General features: G+C 33.7%; 1 protein-coding gene across 3 annotated transcripts in view; it reads right to left on the bottom strand.

Moving 5' to 3' along the window:
• Nucleotides 1-19,047, bottom strand: part of GPATCH2 (G-patch domain containing 2) — a 123,182-nt gene that overhangs the window by 94,732 nt on the left and 9,403 nt on the right. For 2 of the 3 annotated variants that reach the window (XM_027453741.3, XM_027453742.3), the window contains exons 3-5: nt 15,837-15,898; nt 9,358-9,540; nt 8,194-8,273 (exon numbers count right to left, since the gene is read on the bottom strand). In XM_027453741.3, coding sequence (XP_027309542.1) covers nt 8,194-8,273; nt 9,358-9,540; nt 15,837-15,898 — 325 coding nt within the window. Of the gene's footprint in view, nt 1-4,760; nt 4,882-8,193; nt 8,274-9,357; nt 9,541-15,836; nt 15,899-19,047 lie in introns of those variants that run through there. The other variant, XM_027453744.3, reaches the window with a different exon arrangement.

A 19,047-nucleotide genomic window follows, 5' to 3' on the forward strand; every position in this document is an offset into this window, starting at 1 on the left:
AACTAGAAAATTGACTCAAAATAGATTTTCTAATTTACAATGAATCAAAAGAAAAAACATTAGACCATAGCAAAAGTGGCACAAATGTATCAAAAAGCAAATGAATAAACATTTGAAAAGATTTATTATAAGAAATTGTAATAAATTTTGGAAAGATGAATCGATTTTAGTTAAAAGGTATAACTGACAATTTATTGGGCGGGAAGATGCATTATTTTCCAATTGTTATCCACCTACAGTAAAACTGATTTGTGTCCTATTGTATTTTATGGAAAAGGAGAGAGCAACTTTCAGTGATTTAGATTAAATGTATTAATCATAACCAGGCACTGTGAACTATATATCTACTATTAAAGAAGATTTTTGACATCTAATTCTGTAGCAATATTTTGGCTCTGTACCACTCTTCCTAAATCCAATTCCTGCTACAGTTGGCAGATTTCTCCCTTTTAATTTTATGGGGCTTAAAGTAGCATTTAACCACCCAAGCGGTAAATAATGCAGGATTAGAAATATTTAGTGTTTTGTTTCCCTTTGAAGAGTACTAATCCATCAACCTCCAAATATTTTAAAAACATTTTCCACATTCTAGTAATGTTAATACAAAATTCAGTAAAACACCCTATGCAAATGAAGCTAAATTTGTTTTCCTACAACAGAAATCACATTAAAGCTTAAAGAAAATATGCATATACGTCACTGATATAAGGGAATTAATTTAATAAAGATATCAGTTTGTATACAAAGAAAGCGTTAATAAAACCTTTACAATTTTAAAGTATTATTTGAGAAGTGCCTATTACATAGTTTAATTCACATTCTGGCAAAATATAGTAAAGTATTCTGTTCTCCTGAACATGGGATAACAATATATTTTAAAACATTTATGCCCAACTTAACACTGAAATGCTAGCTTTTCAGAAAAATTAGTTTTTATGCAGTCATTTTTTTTTATCTTTTACTTAGGGGCTACGTTTTAGTGCACAGGAAAGCTGCCTTATTGTAACTTTCACAGGCAATGCTCTTAAAGTTATTCTAGGTACTGTAAATTGTCTTAAATTGCCTTAGACCTACGTCAATGATAAGATCCCAGATTTAAAAAGAAAAAAAGACACGAGTATGACAAGAAAATCTCAATCACCATACACATCTTTTCTTTTACAAAAAGCGTACTAGCATAGAACAAACAAGCAAAAAGGTTTCTCTCCAATTTGACTCTGTTCTATAGAGAATTAAAAAAAAAATCAAATTACTGTAGCTATTTGTTTAGGTCTTTGTGTACTAGATCTTTTACAGTTAAGCAATGCAACAGGAGGAGGTCAAGGGATGAAGAAAAATCGGACATGTTTTTTCTTAATGCTCTTGAAGTTGATTTTATGAGTGTTTTAAAAATACTTATCTAAAACAAGACAGTTGCAACAGTTTGGTCATCAGTTGGAAATAAAAAATGCCTAAATAGATAATTTTCAGTTCTTAGAACTGAGGATAAGTTTCTTCCTTAACCTTTAAAACTACTATCTGCACGTGTGTTAAGTCAACGCTGAGAAACAACAGAAAATGGAAGTTATTTTCATAATTAGGCATACAGGTTTTAAAAACACCTGACAAATGAGGGACAGTTAATACACAGAAAAGGACATATGAACAACTAAAATCATATGATCAGAAGCAAGTTAAAGTTTGCAATTTTCTGAATCAAAGTGCAAGGGGCTGAGTAAAACTTTTTTTGAGCAGTTATCAGAACTGTTGCACTGAAAGGGCTTATGTGGTTAGTTATGAGGGTCTACAAAGGACTCTCACTTCACTTGGAAACAAACAAACCAAAAAAAAAGCAAACCCAACAAATACTGTGTCCTAAGTGAAGGGACAGTTACTAAAAGGCAAGGACCGGTAATTACTTGAAAGGCTCCAATTCATTTGGATGTGTTGGTGTCAGCAAACCTTTTTTATTGTCCTGTTGATATACCTGTCATCTTGTTTTTGTTTTATATATGTACATATATTAAATGTTGTCCTGTCTAATATATCACATGTAATTCAGTAATAGAGCAAATGGTTTAAGTATATACAAAACAGAAAGACCATTATGCTTTTGAAAAGATCATATCAGTACTATGTATAGGCTTTTCCATTGAAAAATACCAGGAGACCGCTAAATGCAGGCATTTCATATTTTCCTGTAACTCACCTCAAAACCTGAAGCATTATTAATTGACTGATTACCTTCATGGAATGGCCCTTCCGCTCCAGGATTGCTTATAACCATTCATATAAAATTGGCATCACAGTCTGATATCGAATAAACGTATTTAAGTAAGTATTCATTTCTGCAACTCATTCTATTTGAGGATTTCAGAAAAACATCCTAAACAAATCACACCACTCTGTGAAGAAAAGGATCTGTTCTGTCTTCAGTTACAAGTTTCCTTGCTGTAAATACTACATGACACTTACTGAAAATACCACAAGATATCAATTATCAGCAGTCAGTCCTGAAATATTCAGGGAACCTTCTTCCCTCCTCAAAACCATGCTCAGATACTTATATTTGATTTTTTTCTTTTTTTATTTCAAGTAGTAGTTGTGCATGGTTTGATGATACCAAGGTGCTAATAGTTTTTAATTAGACAATTATAAGTGACACAAAAAACTCTGCAGGTTAAAAAAAAAACACACATAGGTTGAAAGACAGACTATTAAACCACTCAGATTTAATAAAGGGTAGATGGAATTCAAAGTACTTTGCATCACTGACAACTATAGTGACAAAACTGATCTTCTAATTCTGGTACACTACCTTGAATGATCACACAATATTTAACTCTGCCTTGAGTGCAGTACCACTTCGAGGAATACTAACCTCCTATGAAATGTGGTACAGACACAATTACCATTCTTTTGATGGGTAATTATACAAAGCAATTACTGAAGTCACTAAGGAAGCACTTACTCTTCCATCAGGCGCTCACCATGGCAGGTAGAACAAATTATATCAAGCTTGTGTCAGTATATGTGAAAGCTTTAGCAAAAATGCACTTAAATTAATTTGTGGAAAAAATAATCTCTTGTTATGTGAAATACATGGCAGGTGTAAGAACAGTAAGCACTTCTACAATACACATTAGATACATGAAGTTAAGAACATTGTAGATATGTTGACATCATCCCCAATGTTTACACTCCATTTTTGAAACCTACATTGTTTATAATGGAGCTTTGAAATCTGACAGCAGCTTTTTTCTTTTTGCTTTCTTAAAAAACAAAGCTATTTCAACATGATCAAGTTCTGAAGTTTAGAAGACTGCTATTTGACTCATTCCTCAGGAACACTGTAGCATTTTAGCCAACAGTGACTGAACACTGCAAGAATGAAACGTGGGGTCTAACCTGCCATTACAGCAGCACCTCCTCTGCTAACAGCCTCAATTTCACCTCCATCTGAAAACTCCTATCTGCAGGGACCACATGAATGCAAGAAGCTACCAGCTACACAAGAGAGTTTGTACTTCCTTCCTATGTCATGAAACTAAGATACTGAGTTAACTAAAGTGAAAATTAAAAGAGTATGTCTTATTCACTACATTTTTCATAAGTAGATATGAATTGAAAACAATTACAAAACGAGCACAAATCATAATATTAAAAAAAAAATTAAAAGGAAAAGTGGAACAAGAAATGTTTCAATGAAGAGTTAGAAATATTTTTGGTGACAAGCAACGTGACAAAAAGCCGTTATAAAAAAAAAAATAAGCAAAGGCTCCTACTCATTTAAACACTAATTCCTTCACAGCTTTAGCAGCATAAAGTTTCTAATGTCCTGATCTTGACTGAGAGAGGCTGGAATCCAACATAAGTTTATCTTTGTCACCAGACTGTTTTGATATCCTGCTAGATAAGATAGTATCTAGTATCATCCATATCATCACCTAGTATCAAACTCTGTAGAAGAGTGTGAGTGAAGTAGAGACTATTGCTCCAAATGACAGAAGGTGTTATGTGAAGAAAATAAATGAAGTCTCACAGTTAAATTATTTTATTCACTTAACTGAAACTGGTATTTTTTTTTTTATCTGACTACATGTCACACATTCAGTGTGAAAGAATTGCCCATAAAACCAAATCAAATTTAAACTTGAAAAAATTTAAACTTGGTGTTTTTCCCAAGAGTTGCAGCAGAGCATTCATGAAGAGGTTTCTGACTGACCCTGTAAAAACAATGCTCAACTTGCTCTTTAAGGAAACATTCCTTTAGATCTGTAACAGGGTTACCCTGCTGGTATCACTTCACTGAATTTCCAAAATACTTTGACAAGAAAAAAATGCCCAAACACATTTGGCTTCTTCTTCAGTTAGAAAAAAAAAAAACAAAAAAACAAAAACTTAGAAATTGATTTTCTTATTTTGAGAGCAGTTAAGAAAAAAACATGAGCTCTCTCTAGTTCTCTCTCTCTCTCTCTTTTTTTTTTTTTTTTTAAATAAAAAGGAAAGCTCTTATGTTGGAACTTTTGAAAAAAGTCACAGCATTTGACAGACATACCCCGGACACTAGATCTTTGACCTTTGGATAACAGGTATCTAGAACGTAGGTTTCATTCCTTGCACACTTTTTGAATAATTACATATACATTTACTACATATAGTCAAGCTTAGTACTATAAGTACAACCGTGCTAAGAATAAATAAAATAAAATCCTACAAATACAAGATTTAAAATAGGTTTTCTTTAATACCATGAAAATCAAAACCCATGACACATACAAAAGTAATGGATGGAAAAATAGGCAGAGCTAAGAGGAAAACATCATTGTTACTGGTCACGCTTTTTGCACTTTAACCCAGTGAAATCACTTCCCAGGTATTAGCCCAGATGGAGAATCAAGGCTGGAAAAGAAAACATGTAAGAGACCTTAGACAGAACTGTACAACATCTCTCCCTATCCTGGGCAAGGAACTGTATTTAGAACTAGGTCATATGCAACTGCAGAATTCAACCAAACACAACTGAATTTCATGCAATCAATGTTAAAATAAAAGTTTGCTAAATACTGGTATGATTTGAAAGTACTGGTATCATGTTTCTGAGTAGAATTACAAAATTTCTACTAGAAAAATGACACAGGCAGGCACAAGCATGATCAAAACCACAGCCACAAGTTTTTCTATTTCTTTTCCAAGAATGTTCTGTTACAAATGATGCTATCACAAAGCAAAGCAACAGACATGAAATGCCAGCCATTATAATTGTATGCCAAAATACATGCCCTACAAAGTATTTAATTTATGGATTCCACAAAAAACACACCTTTCTTCAGTAAGTAGATTGAACAATGCAAAGGATAATCATCACAAGTGTTTTTATCTTCATTTTCTTGCTCTGCTTTTTCCTACCTTCTTTATGACAACTCATTCCACCTGCACTTTAGATTACGCAAGGATTTCCACAGTATTTGCATTGCATTTGCACGCTTGGTTTTTACTTCTCTCATTTGACCAGTGTTGTACAATTATTAAAAAAAAAAGTGTTTTGACTCAAAGACAATAAACTGATGATAGAAAGGTCCAAGAGTTTAAGTTATACAACTAGTCAATGAAATGCAGAAAGAGCATCTGGACAAACTGCATATCAGATATGGCTACTTCAAGTTAAAGTTCACTGACTGGTCAGCAAAGAGCATCATTTTTCCCCTTGCTTTCAGTTCCCATTGCTTCTACAATTTGGGGTGAAAAAATGACTTAAAGCTGGTAGTTTCCTTAGTATATAGCAAGTAAAAAATCATACCCTTAGGCCGATGTTTCTCTAACACTAAGACACCTGAGCAATTTTTCCTAGAGGCTGATGATCAAGGTGTTATCATAGCTATGCATTTTGCATTCCCTCAACCAGGAATCTCGTCAAGGCTTCACTAGCTGCTACAGTCATGAACCTTCAACTAAATCTTTCCAAAAAAGTTTTAGACACACACGGACTGTTTGCAAAGGGCTATGTATACGCTCACATTTCCTGGATACAAATAACACTTTCTTAGACTGAATAGAGCATATTATATATGTGATATATGTGCTTTAGGAAATCATCTTGGCAGGAAATTCCATTTTCTATTGTGTCTCCCTTAAAAGTCTGTGTATAAGCAGTGATACAGACATCAGACTCCTTACTGTTAAAAATGAAAGAAATAAGTCACACCACAACTCTGTTCAATGAGTTGAGTCTACAGTGTTCTTTTCTCAGGATATTAATCTTTCTAAAAGCATTCTTGCTCGCCTTCACTGTTACCATCTAAGAGCAGTAATTACTTCTTGTTCTGTGTTATCAGATGTCACAGGTATTAAATGACTTTCTGTTGCTGAAGTATCTAAAAAAGAATTTCTTTAAGAAGCAATCACTGACATAAGTAGATGAGCTCTGGCCTATACAGCTATGGTTGCAAAGACCACGGTTGCAGCAGATGTGCCCACAAACAGAGTCATTACGTAGGTCAGAAAACTCTGTATCTGAAAAGCCAACTGCACATCCATTCTATATATATGCACTCCTGCCTAAACATAGTGGTTTAGGTGCGTTCACATGTCAACTTTGTTTCACAACGCTATGTAAAAGATATATTTAATAACTGGAGGCAACTGAATTATCAGTCTTCAGTAGATCAGCTTGCATATTTGTTACAAAGGGAAATATGATACCATCTCTATATATGAGAGATCATGACTGGAAGACAAAATGGGCTCCTAAAGACAATCCAGAAAGTTCAGCAGAAAATAAATATTAGGGGTTTTTTATTATATATACACATTCACAGTATATCTTCATCAACTGAAACTTAATCACCTTTTTACAATTTAGAGGAAAAGGCCTTTTTAGGGTAGTTAAGCCATGTATCATCAATACCATGAAGCTAACCTATCAGTTATAATAGCTCCTATAAAATACCAGAGTGAAATTGCAATAAGCCTAGAAAATGGGCTACAAATCCCAGATATGCTCAAGCAAGCACTGAACCAAAAATAAAAATAGGTAGATAGGAAACCAAGAACTAGATAGCATTCATCTAATTCACGACCACTAACAGCAAAGATCACAGGCCAAGGTTTTAAGGCACCTTATTCAGCTCCAAATGGCAATTACTGGACAGAGGGTTCAATTATAAAAACTATCCCTCTTCAAAATGAGGGAAATTTCTAACAGTTCATTTTTATTCCCTGCACATACAATAGTTCTTACATTTCTCAGAAGCACCTTATTTTGTTCAAATGAAAACATGGAAACATTTAATATTATTAAATAGAGAACATCGATGCCACAGTATTTATCACTGTGTAATAAATATATCCCAGCATAAAAGAGTTTTCCACAAGTCTTCCTTGTTTTCCCAATACTATTCTGATAAGAAAGGAACAGACTGTACTACAACGAATATCTGTTAACACTGTAAATTAAGCTATCAACTCTCTCCTCATGCCCTCCCCTCCAAAGAAAAAAAAAATCTTAAAAACTCATTAGAATCTTACTTTAGAGAAAAGCTATGGGAAAATGCGATGACTTGGATTATATATAAATTCAAAGACAGCTGGATTTTTTCCTTCACTTATAAGTATTACTCCTAGAGCTAAAGACACAAAGAAAATAACTCTTGTGTATTCATAGCCTTAGAACAGTCTCAGTCCAAAGGAATTTGTGATGTCTGTTACAGGTGTATCACTAAATGGCTTTATGTTTTTTGTATATGCCCTCTCCCTTAGTCGACCAACAACATTTGTCAAACAAAAGAAAATAAGGGAACATTTTGAAAGCAGACCTTGGAAGGGAAAGAACGAAAAATAAAAGTCAGTATTATAACACATACCCATCCTAGAATACTTTCAGTATTAGATAAACTTGAAATAACTTTGGTTTGATTTTCTTTTCAAGATGGGAGAAACATTTTGATACCCACATGGTATATACTGAAAATTTTGTTAATTAAAAGAAAACCAAAGACGCTTTCTCTTCATGAAGTGCACAATAAGTACTGAGGAACAATCACAGACTATTTCTATCATTCAAGTACTCAGAAATATTCCATAGCAGCAGTGACACTGTAGTCTTACCTTTCTATTACGTATGAATAACAATATTAAACAGGCATGAGGAATATTCCTTTATAAACAAAAAAGCAACAATAGCTCATACAAGATTATAATAATGAAAGAACCTACCAATGCATTTTGGTTTCCTGAAGCCTTTTTAATGTTTCTTGCTGGCATTCCATGAAGATGACTAAATCTACTCTGGAAACCTACAAATTAGAAGGAAGGATTGATTAAAGAATATTTCCTATACACCATACAACCAAGAAATTTTATCATTACATATCTATCTATTAATCTCACTTCAGTTAAACAAAAATATCTTCATAAAAAAAAATCCCACAGAGACAAAGAACACAGAATGGAAAATATGTGAGAAAAGCTAAGCTGTCATGAAAATGAAGTCTCTCTATAGATACCAACTTGGTTCTATGCACAACTGGCTACCTAAGCAGAACATACCAAACTACAGTAGGAAAATGATTTTGCATCACTTACAAATGTATTAGTACCAGAATGCATGTTCACCACATTTAATCCTTAGACCAAGATCAAAGAAAAAATCGCAAGCATCCAGAAAATAAGTCTCACAAGAATTTAATGAATTCAGTGTGCAGAGAAATAATTTAAAGTTGATTTGACCATTGCTTACATAAAAGAATGTGAAAGGTGATCCTTGTGCAAGAGGCACAAAAAAATTCTGTGGCAACAAGCTGAGGTCTGACAACTTCAGTCTTGAAACAAGAGTGGATACCTAGCTGTAAAAGCAATCAAATGCTGAAACAACTTACCATTGGACACACTGGATCCACGGTTTTTTAAAATGCTTTTAAGTAAATACTGAATAATTTTCTAAGTAACAACACCAATCCGTGCTCTAAATGAACCCTTACCTCTTCTCTACAACCAATAAAGCCTGACCATTAAAGCAAAGCAGATGACCACACTAGTTTTTCAAGCCTCTGAATCTATGAATTTATATAGTCTGTTCCTGGCTTCCATGATGTTTAGAACTCTAAAGATTCGCTTTAAATAATGTTTAATTCTTTTCAATGCAAACATCAAGACAATAAAATAGGCTATAAAAATAAGCCAAGTATTACACCTTCTGACTTTTCTAATCATTGACAGTTTCTGACTATTTCTGCCTAATGATATCTCAAAAATGAAAATTCAAGAAAAACTGGTAATTCCAAGATCTTGTCAACATTCAGCAGATTCTGGTAACCCACAGATACCTTTCTACTGTACTCAAGTGATTCCACTGTTTGCATATGATTGATTGTTACTTACCTCTCCTTCCTGAATGGGACATAAGGGGGAAAGTACCCGTTAAGATACTTTCAAAGACTGGATCAGGCAATTCTCTCTCCAGTTCTGTAGAGTCTTCTTGTTCCCACCACGGAATGACCCCCGTAATTCCACATGCTCCACCAGATTCATTTTCATGAAACCAATCACTCTGCTCATCATCACCTGTGTGAGGACAGTACCCCCCAGTTCCCCCAAAGAGGGAGGAGTAGAGAAGATAAAAATCAGATGTTACCATCAATAAACACTGACAAGACAATTATTTCTTTTGCTTTATATCTGTACAACAATTACTTGTATATAGCAGTTCTATTTGGAAAACGTTTCTCAATAATATGACAAGTGTTGCCATCAATGAAAACATAAAATGTAATGTTTTAAAACCAATCTACAATAGTGAAAAAACAATAATGAACTAGTTAATTCTTTGGCAATAACTGCAGGGAAATCCATTTAAGTTACTGCACTTTACATATTAACAAAAAACAAGTCTTATTTTCCAGCAGGGAATTAAAAGGTATAAAACTGTGAAACTAGTTCTTTGCAGTTGATAATGGTATATAATTAGCTTAATTTCATGATTTGTATGGCTAGTAAGAGGGGAAAACAATCATGAACAGATGTGACTAAATGAAGTTAATCTGATTAAGTTCATTTAGAAATAAGTTTTGAAAAAGTTCATTTTAAATGAAAACTGACAGTATCACGTGATTGAGAATTACATTGCATTATACTACAAAGTTGGTCACTTTACTAACATTTATAGATGTAGTATTTAAATACATGGCAAAGGCGAAAGACAAGACTGAAAATCTGATCTTGAACATATTTCATATGTTTCATATAAAAAACCACCAGCAATTAAAATAAATTGCTATGTTTGTTTTTAAAACACGTTCTTTTAAACAAAACAGGTAATCAATAGAATATCAGAAAGTAGCCTCATGAGACTTGGCAAATGTCCTTTCTTACACTCAAAAATTAGCATTTCAAAGGGTGTGCTCTGTATTTTAACTATTCTTCAAAGTACCAAATCATGACTCGCTATTTCTGCACATAAACCATTTGTTTTTCAGTTTTTAATTATGCAGGACTAAGCAAGAGAGAAATTTAGACAACAAGAACAAAAAGCATTTGGGCAAAATTTCATTGCCACTCCATCCCAAAGAGACAAAACACAAATAACAAGAACCCAATCCAAAATCTGAGGGAAAAAAAAATAATCAGCACACTTCCTCCAAATAAGTTGTGGCATGGAAAAGAATACTTTTCCAAGCACAAGAAACAATACATGCAAGTATTTGTCAGGACAAGCACTTCAAGAAACGTAGATTAATTAAGTCACATTTTACCTGCCACATTTCAATTACCAAAAAAAGGATCTTTTCATCTTTAATTATAATACTAACAGCAAAATTATCAGAAGCTAGAGAACAGGAACTTTTAGATGAAGGATGAGACAGGGGTGGAAAGAGATTCATAGGTCCAAACAGCACGTTAAGCATGTTGGCATTTCAGGCACAATTCAGATTATTCACTGTATTTATTTTACTCCCCAATTATAGCTATGACATTTCACAAAGGCATTCACCATTAATTCTATCCTTGTTTCATTAGTCAGGCATGGTTTCTTTGGAGGATGTCAGTGTGCTGAGTGGCAGGGGAAAAAAAATCACACCATTTAGTTAATTCCAAACCACAGATCAATTTAAGTTTGAACTCCTTTGTTTAGATTTTTTAAATGTTTGGGTAAACAAACTTTGTTTGAATATTTTGTTGTACAAAGTGAACTCTAGATACCTTAACTAATAAGACCAGGAACTATTTAGTTAAGTTTTACTTAACTAACAAGTTAAGTCTTGTTATCCATATCTAGGAAACTAAGGAGAGAATTTTGAAATGGGGTTTCACAACTGGCTCAAGGACAGAAGTCTGTAAGAGTTAGACAAAAAAAATCTTGGAAGAAATAGCTAGAATTTAAGACAGGTTTGGTGGACTGTAAGATAAGGCAAATAGTGGCTAGTGGAAATAGTACCTTGGCTACAGTTCAGGGTAGGGGACATGACAAGAAATGGGACTTTTCATCCTTGTGCATCAAGAATATTAGTATGTCAAGCACCAATCAGTTATGACATCTTACTTGTTATGTTATTTCCTAAGCACTCCAATTACTGCCAAAGACAGAATACAGAACTTTGGATCTGCACCGTGTAGGATTTTCCCACGACTTGGGTATACCTGTTTTTTAAGCTTATCTGTCCATTTAAAACAGCTCTGAATCCTTTGTCTATTTTCAATCAGATTATCACCTCAAGATGAGCATAAGCCTATTACTGCTATTCTTATCCAGGTGAGAACACCCATGGCCATTTTGTTTAACAGCTGCTCAATCCTAAAGAGATCCCATTTTCAAAAGGAGTCAGGGAAGACAGTGTGTTTAAATCAGTTCCACGTCTCAGCCAATATAATGCAGGGGCCTCTTTGTTTAAGAGGTGGGTAACCAAATACTTGAATTCTATTTTACTCTACTTGTAATACTTAAATCCAAAGAATCATTTCTGACTTCAAAATGTTTCCAAAGATTCACAGCACTGTTCTTTCCTCTTAGGGCTGTTGAACACTGCTTCTATTCAGTCCAAGACTGCATCAAATCATCATATTCTTTCCACATATAGTAAAGACAAAAAACATTTCTAGATCTCCAGAAACTGGTCTCTGAGCCCATGCCTCCAACCCATTTATTTAAAATAAAACAAACTTGCTTGTGGATAGTACTAATGCTTCAAGGATTTACTCTGAAGCAATTTATGCTCAATTACAACAAAAAGTAAAAAAATGAATCAATTAGAATCAATTTAAGACCTAGAAGTGTCAACTTAATTGTAAAAATTTCAAGGCACTTCAGTTCCTGGCTTAATTTTTATTTTTAAAGCTTCCCCTCTGCACAATTACTCTTTCTCTACTCTTCATTGTGGTGTTAGATCTACATAATTATCTAATTGCCATCCATTTCTGTTACATTGTAAGGCATCTCTGATAGGAAACTTAGGAAATTATTCCTGTAGGCTTCTCTAGGGACACTGACCCAAGTGATACCAACCGTAAATTAACCAATCACTATTTGGAAGTCCTTCCCCTTTCCCCCCAAAAAACAAAAACAAAACAAAAACAAAACAAAAACAAAACAAAAACAAAACAAAAACAGCATCAACGATTAGTATTGGAATAACGTTAGATTTGTTTGCATTGTGTTGAAAGCTCAACTTGTAAAGTGCCTTGGAACTTCAGGTAATCCTATTATCTAGGCCTGTAATTAACGTTGTATGATATGTTGCAATAAAAGGTTAGGCCTTCCTTTTCTTTACCAAAACTGCTTACAGAAATTTCCTACCCTAGACATAGCATTATTGTTAGTTTTTAATATTGTTTAAAAAAAAGCCACTTATAAAGATGATATTAGAAATAAAGAATAAGAAAAAAAAGGGAAATGATAAAAAAAAAAAAAAAAGAACTGTGGCTGAAACTTTATCACTTTGTTGGCAAGCTCTCCCACCTCCATACTTTGGCTCATGGGCTTTATATTTGCACAGGATTTTGTTTTTTTGCTAACTACACTAAACGTCACTCCAGCGTTGGCCAGTTTACAAACCTGTGAAAACATACAATTTATAAGATATCACTGCAGGTTTGTTAATAGTTCAGCCACTATTTTCTTCGGTGACTTTCTGCTGAATAATTCTTTTTTTTTTTTTTAAATAACAATAGTGAGCATCAATCAAAATATATCTTGAATATCCCATTATTATGCCCAATTAAGTCTATACTTGGTGCTCTTAAATCAAAGTTTTAAAAGTTGAAATTCTTCTGAGAGTCTGTGAACAGAGTACGTTTCATATGGTAGAAAGAAAACAAACAAAAAATTTTGGGAAGTATTAGAAGTTGCAAGGTCAGTCATTCCTGAGTTCAGAACTGAATACTGAATTATTTAACTCTGGCCAACTGCTCAGAAATTGCTGCCCTAGATCACTTTCTTTTCTAGAAAGTCTGTCCCGTAGGATTAATTTAGGAATTAATTAGGATTTTATAAAGAGTATTTGTCTGCAATAAATGAGATATGCAGGTTCTTAACCTCAGAGAGGCAAAATGAACAAACGTTGCCCTGGAGAACAGGATCCTCTTATCCTCTGCTACCCAAATTTCTGAATGATGGCAGGCACATCATTTAAACTAAGGATTTCTCGAGGCAACGTTAATCAATCTCCGCTTCTCCACTTGACTTAGCAGAAACCTGAAGTCAGAAGTGCAGAAAATTTGAACTACAAATGATGTCAAGATGCTGATGTACTGAACATACATCCTGGAAGAGGGACACTGTGAAGACAGGAACTGGAGTATAGCTTTTAACGATGGCCAACAAAATCAGATAGTTCTTCCCTTAATGTTTTCATCCAGTCCTCTTTCAGATTTGTTTCTTTCACCTAGACTTCTCTTTTGTTTTTAATCAGACTTATTTTCCCCCTTCTTCACTGTTTTCAGTCTTGCTTGCAGCTCAACACAGCTATAAATTAATTCAAATAAATAAAAATATCATCTTATTTCATAAGGGGAATAAAAAGATAAAAATTACTATCATTTTGCTTTTGGGATGGCAATAAATATTGTTAGAAAATAAGTACTTTTGTTTTTACAGTAGGGTCTGTAATAACACTTTCATGGAAAAGTCTTCACAAAAAGAAAGCTAAATGCAGATAAAAAAATATCTGAATGAGATTCATTGTGAATTTAATGGACTTCTGATCACACCCATAGAATGACCAGTGCAAACTAGAGCGAAAAAAAATAAAATTTTGTTCTGACAATACCCTCAAGATTAATTATTCTTGTTCTTTTTATTTATAATTAAGAATACTATTTCAGGTCTAACGCTTTTTTCCTGACATTGAAATTGAATCAAGACTCAAAAATCAAACAGACATAAAAAAGAATTCCAACTGAGCCAACACTGAAAAAAGTTTCCCATACCTGAGAAAAAAACTATTGTTCACAGATCCCTCCCCTTTCCTCCTCCCACAAAACATAAGAAAAACAGAAAGCAACTGACATTTTTGATATTATTATTCAAAGATTCAAATAACAGAATTCACTATCTAAGGACAAAATATTGATACAAATATATTCAAAGGGTACTTCAAAAATATGTAATTATGAAGTTTGGTAAGTCACCTTACATATAAATGTAGAGGAGAAATGCATTAAGAACTGCAAGTCAAAAGATAAGATCATATAGGGAAGTAAAAGGAGATCTTCTGGAAGTATCTTATTTTGAAAATTTTCTCTGAAGTTAGAAGATTGATCTAAACATTCAAAGACAGCTTAAATTATTTAGAAAAGCTATGTGTTAAAACAAGTAAAAACAGAATGAGAGGTATAGTCTGCATAGCACAAGTTTTTGTTTGCCTTGGACAAATGAGCAAGGAATACATCTCTGTTCTACAGTCTAAATAATTATTTCACTACCTAAATGTTAAAAGAGAAAAAACAGAAGAGTTTAAGAAAGAACATTCCTTTAACCTAGATCACTGCTGTGGAATAGCAGGTTTCATTTTCTTGCACAGGCTTGAGAAATAGTCTTTGATAAACTACGTAAGAAAATATTTTACATTACCATCAACTTAGAATTGACAATGGAAAAGCAAGTCTTAATTACCTGACAGACTATTTTTGCCTCATTGTTGTGTACTGTCAAAGACAGAAGGTTCCTATTCTGTGAGATGGGTACTATAATGCTAGCATAATGTAGGTAAATGAGTTGCATTTAATTTAAGACTGCAATAAATACTGAACTTAAAAAAAAAAAAAGTCTTACGCCTCCATCCTCAATAGCTTTATTTTATCACAAAAAGATCATGCATACTAAAGGAAATTTTGGAATCTTTAAATTAAAGTGAAATAAATGTAAGTTTTTCAGAGGGAAGAGACTTAAACAGGGTGCATCTTTTGATTTCAGTTTTAGACTGCTAAAAAATGAATGGCTGCTTAGCAAATGTCATCTCTGGGTGAAAACAAATCATAAAATCCTGCTGCAATGATTTGGGAAAATAAACACAGGGAAGAGTCAAGAAAATAGCTTGAAAGCCAGTATTATGATCAGTCTTGTCAGAAAACCAGAGCAACTGAAGAATTAAATATTAGTATAGATACCTTGAACATCTCCAAAAGATTTTTTTAAGTTTATTGTATTACAGAGACTGTTTCTCAAGACAGGTTTTTGATTAAGTCATGGATTCTGAACACCCACACATAACATTTCAAAAACCCTGAAAGAAAGCTATATTTCAGCTCATTAAAATAGTAATAACAACTGAAATAGTAATTAACCTATGAAATAACTTGTAACGCTTACAGAATTTCAACTGATGTGGTTTGAGGAGGGGTAGAGAAGGGTAAGATTGTTTCAATACCTTGTCTTCCCTCATCATTGGTAAACAAACCAGCATCACTGCTGCTCAGACTGCTGGATTCACTGTAATAAGAGAAAGAAAGAAACAGATCAAAAGAACAATTGATCTTTCAGTCGTAAAATTTTAAGGAGACAAGGCTGTGCTCAGATGGAACTTAAGCACAACAAAGATCGGAAACAAAATAGGATTTTTTTTTTAATCAAACTGCAAATATCCTAGTTCCATTAACTACAAAGCATATTATTTTTGGCACATAAAACCACAGGAATCTAATGGTACCCTGACAGTAAGCCAGATGTGACTGCAACGAGGTGCTGACACAATTGATGCATTTTATTATCTGCTTCCATCAAATGCTCACTGCTCCTTTCTTATGGTGTGCAATTCAGCTTGATCCTGGAACACCACTGCTCAATAAAATAGGAGAAGTCTCAATCAAAAGCAGTCTAAGGCTTCCTTCAGCCCATGAAGTATAGGAGTCTGAAAAAAAATCATATTACCTTTCCAAACATCATTTGCAAATATTCTGGAAAAGACACCGCTTTAGGATTCATAACATGCTACTTGGGAAGAAAGAATAAAGTTTTCAACAATGGTAGCCAATTAAGTGAAAATAAAGGTCACCCTGGAGAAAGTATGATCATTGGTCACGGCACCAACGAAAAGTGCAAGGTAGTTTACTGTTCTGTGATTTCTGTCAGGGGCTTCAAATCAGAATGCCTGTACACAACATGCACATACTTCTCTCTAAAAAATATCAATAGTTGGCAGTTTTTTGTTCTTTGCTGTATACACATTACAAGCAATATTCCAATTAAAATATTCCCTTGTCTTTTAATAACATAGATCGCTATTTGGTGAGTTTCACATGAAAGAATTTTTTGTAAACCATTTGATTACTTTACTTCATAACAGGACTGCTCTCTTCACAGGAATCTCATCACATTTTACATACAATGAAATGTAGAACAATTTGAAAAAAATCACTTCAGTTCACCATACACATTCAAATACAAGTTATAAATACTATGGTTACTTCCAACATTTCATACAAGCTACGTATGTAAAAAGAAGCTGAGGTGTGTTTATGTTTCTCCACTCCCATACATACAGTCTTATATTCAACTGATTTCAATTTAGTTAAGCTTTTTACACATTTAGACTAGTTTTAATTTTTGTTTCTAAATAACTAGTATACTTAAAACTATTTCCTTTTAAATGTTAATCTCAAAAATAAGCCTCTATATTTTTGAGCTGCTAAGATTAATTAGATAAAATTAGTCTAATTTGTGTTTAATTAGAACTACATTATTTGGTTTCATATCTTCCTTTGGGAGGCATTCCAACATGATCTGAAATGATATGGTATCAAGAGCCAATAAGCTGTGTGGTGTTTTTGTTTTGTTTTTACCTTTCTCTCTCTTTTTTTCTTTTTTTTTTAAAAAGCTTGAAAATGAAGTTTTCTTAATTTTTTGCTGTATCTTTTGCTGATATGTATTCTTACTGTATAAGCAGTACTTATATTATAAGTACTTTTTGTACTTATAATAAAGTACGTCTTTTACACATAATATAGTAAGAACAGAGACTTAAGTACTTGTGCAATTGCCCTAAGCATAACAACGAATTGCAAGCACTGGGGATGGAACCATCTTTCATGAGGGAGACCACAACTTGAACCTCATGATGCTGCAAGGCCTAGAAACTGCTCTCTAGCAAGCATCCCATCCTCACTTTAATTACAACACGCATGGCTTTACTTTCCTTACATTTTATTGTGCACAAGTTTACATTACACATTTCTCCAAAAAATAACACCCTCCCTCCCTTTTTCATAGGTACTTCCCATCCATTTATTAAAAATTGTTCTTTGTACTTAAAAGCCTGGAAGACCTTCAACCCTAGTATTTCAGCCACTTTTCTCACCAAGACTTCCTATATGAGAACAGACTTTTTTATTTTATTTTTTTTAATTAAATAAAACATTTGAGTTGTGCCATAATTGTCATGGAAGGACTAACCAGTTCATGAAAACAACCACTTGAAGCTTTCAAAATTATTCTTATTTTCCTTTGTCAAAAAAATAAAAATAAACTGTAACACTGACATATCCCACAGCAGCCAGTGTTCATTCCCCTTTAGCTACAGTCAAATAAGGCAGGAGCCACACCTGAGGTAAATGCCACATTGCAATCATTTCACTGAATAAATTATAAACCCCTGGAATTAACATATTAATATCTAAGTAAATGAAAGTTGTTATGATGGAAGTTATTTATAATTTTAATAAATTTTAACACTGTATTTTGCTAATTCCTCTGCTTTGTAAAGAGAATTCCCCCAGAAAGACTTCTAGGAAAAAAGAAGAATGCTACAGATCCCTTTTAATTATAAACAGCAAGCAAAAACTTGGAAGGAACACCTTTGCTACTGAAGAAGTTTTTACAACTTTATTTGCACAATTGTGGAAGCAAATAAATATTTTGATTAATAGTCATAATTACCAGCAAAGTGTCCCTTAACCTGTGACCTTGCTTCCCATTCAGTCCTGTCCCCAGAAACTGGGCAGCCTCCATACGCACAGGAACTGGCAGGATGCTGGAGGGGAGGCATCTCTTGCATGAAAGGACTGAGTTCAACTGCTCTCATTTTCAAAAGCAGCAATTGAGATTTCTTCACTATTTAGCCACTTAAAAAGCAAACAAATGCCAAAGTTTGTAGGCTTTAAATCATCATCCAGAACTCTGTACATTGCCAAATTTGTCTGAACTTGGCCAAGGAGTTCAGCATTAAGGATACGGGAGTATGAGAAAGGGACAGGCTCTGATCACAAATCTTAATTCCAGTGCTCAAAACCAAGCGCAAAGGAAATCATCTTTGGAATCATATAGATGCCAACATTTTACAAGCTTGAAGCCTGAGCACTGAACTAAAAACATAAACAAAAAGTCTTTTAAAAATAAAAGTGTGACCAGAATATGGACATAAAGTAAATTATGCAACAGTTCCTAGCTCCAAGGAAACTTTCTTTTCAGACCTGCCCATGGCAGGGGAGTCAGAACTAGATGATCTTTAAGGTTCCTTCCAACCCGAGCCTTTCTATGACTCTAATTATCTGTCTTGAAATACCAAATACAGGGGGAGGCCAATTCTCAGTATCAAAGAAGAAGGAAAGGACATTTTCTAAAGGCTCTCTGACAAGTCAAACCCA

The sequence above is a fragment of the Anas platyrhynchos genome, chromosome 3, assembly GCF_047663525.1.
Source record: "Anas platyrhynchos isolate ZD024472 breed Pekin duck chromosome 3, IASCAAS_PekinDuck_T2T, whole genome shotgun sequence".
NCBI lineage: Eukaryota > Metazoa > Chordata > Aves > Anseriformes > Anatidae > Anas > Anas platyrhynchos.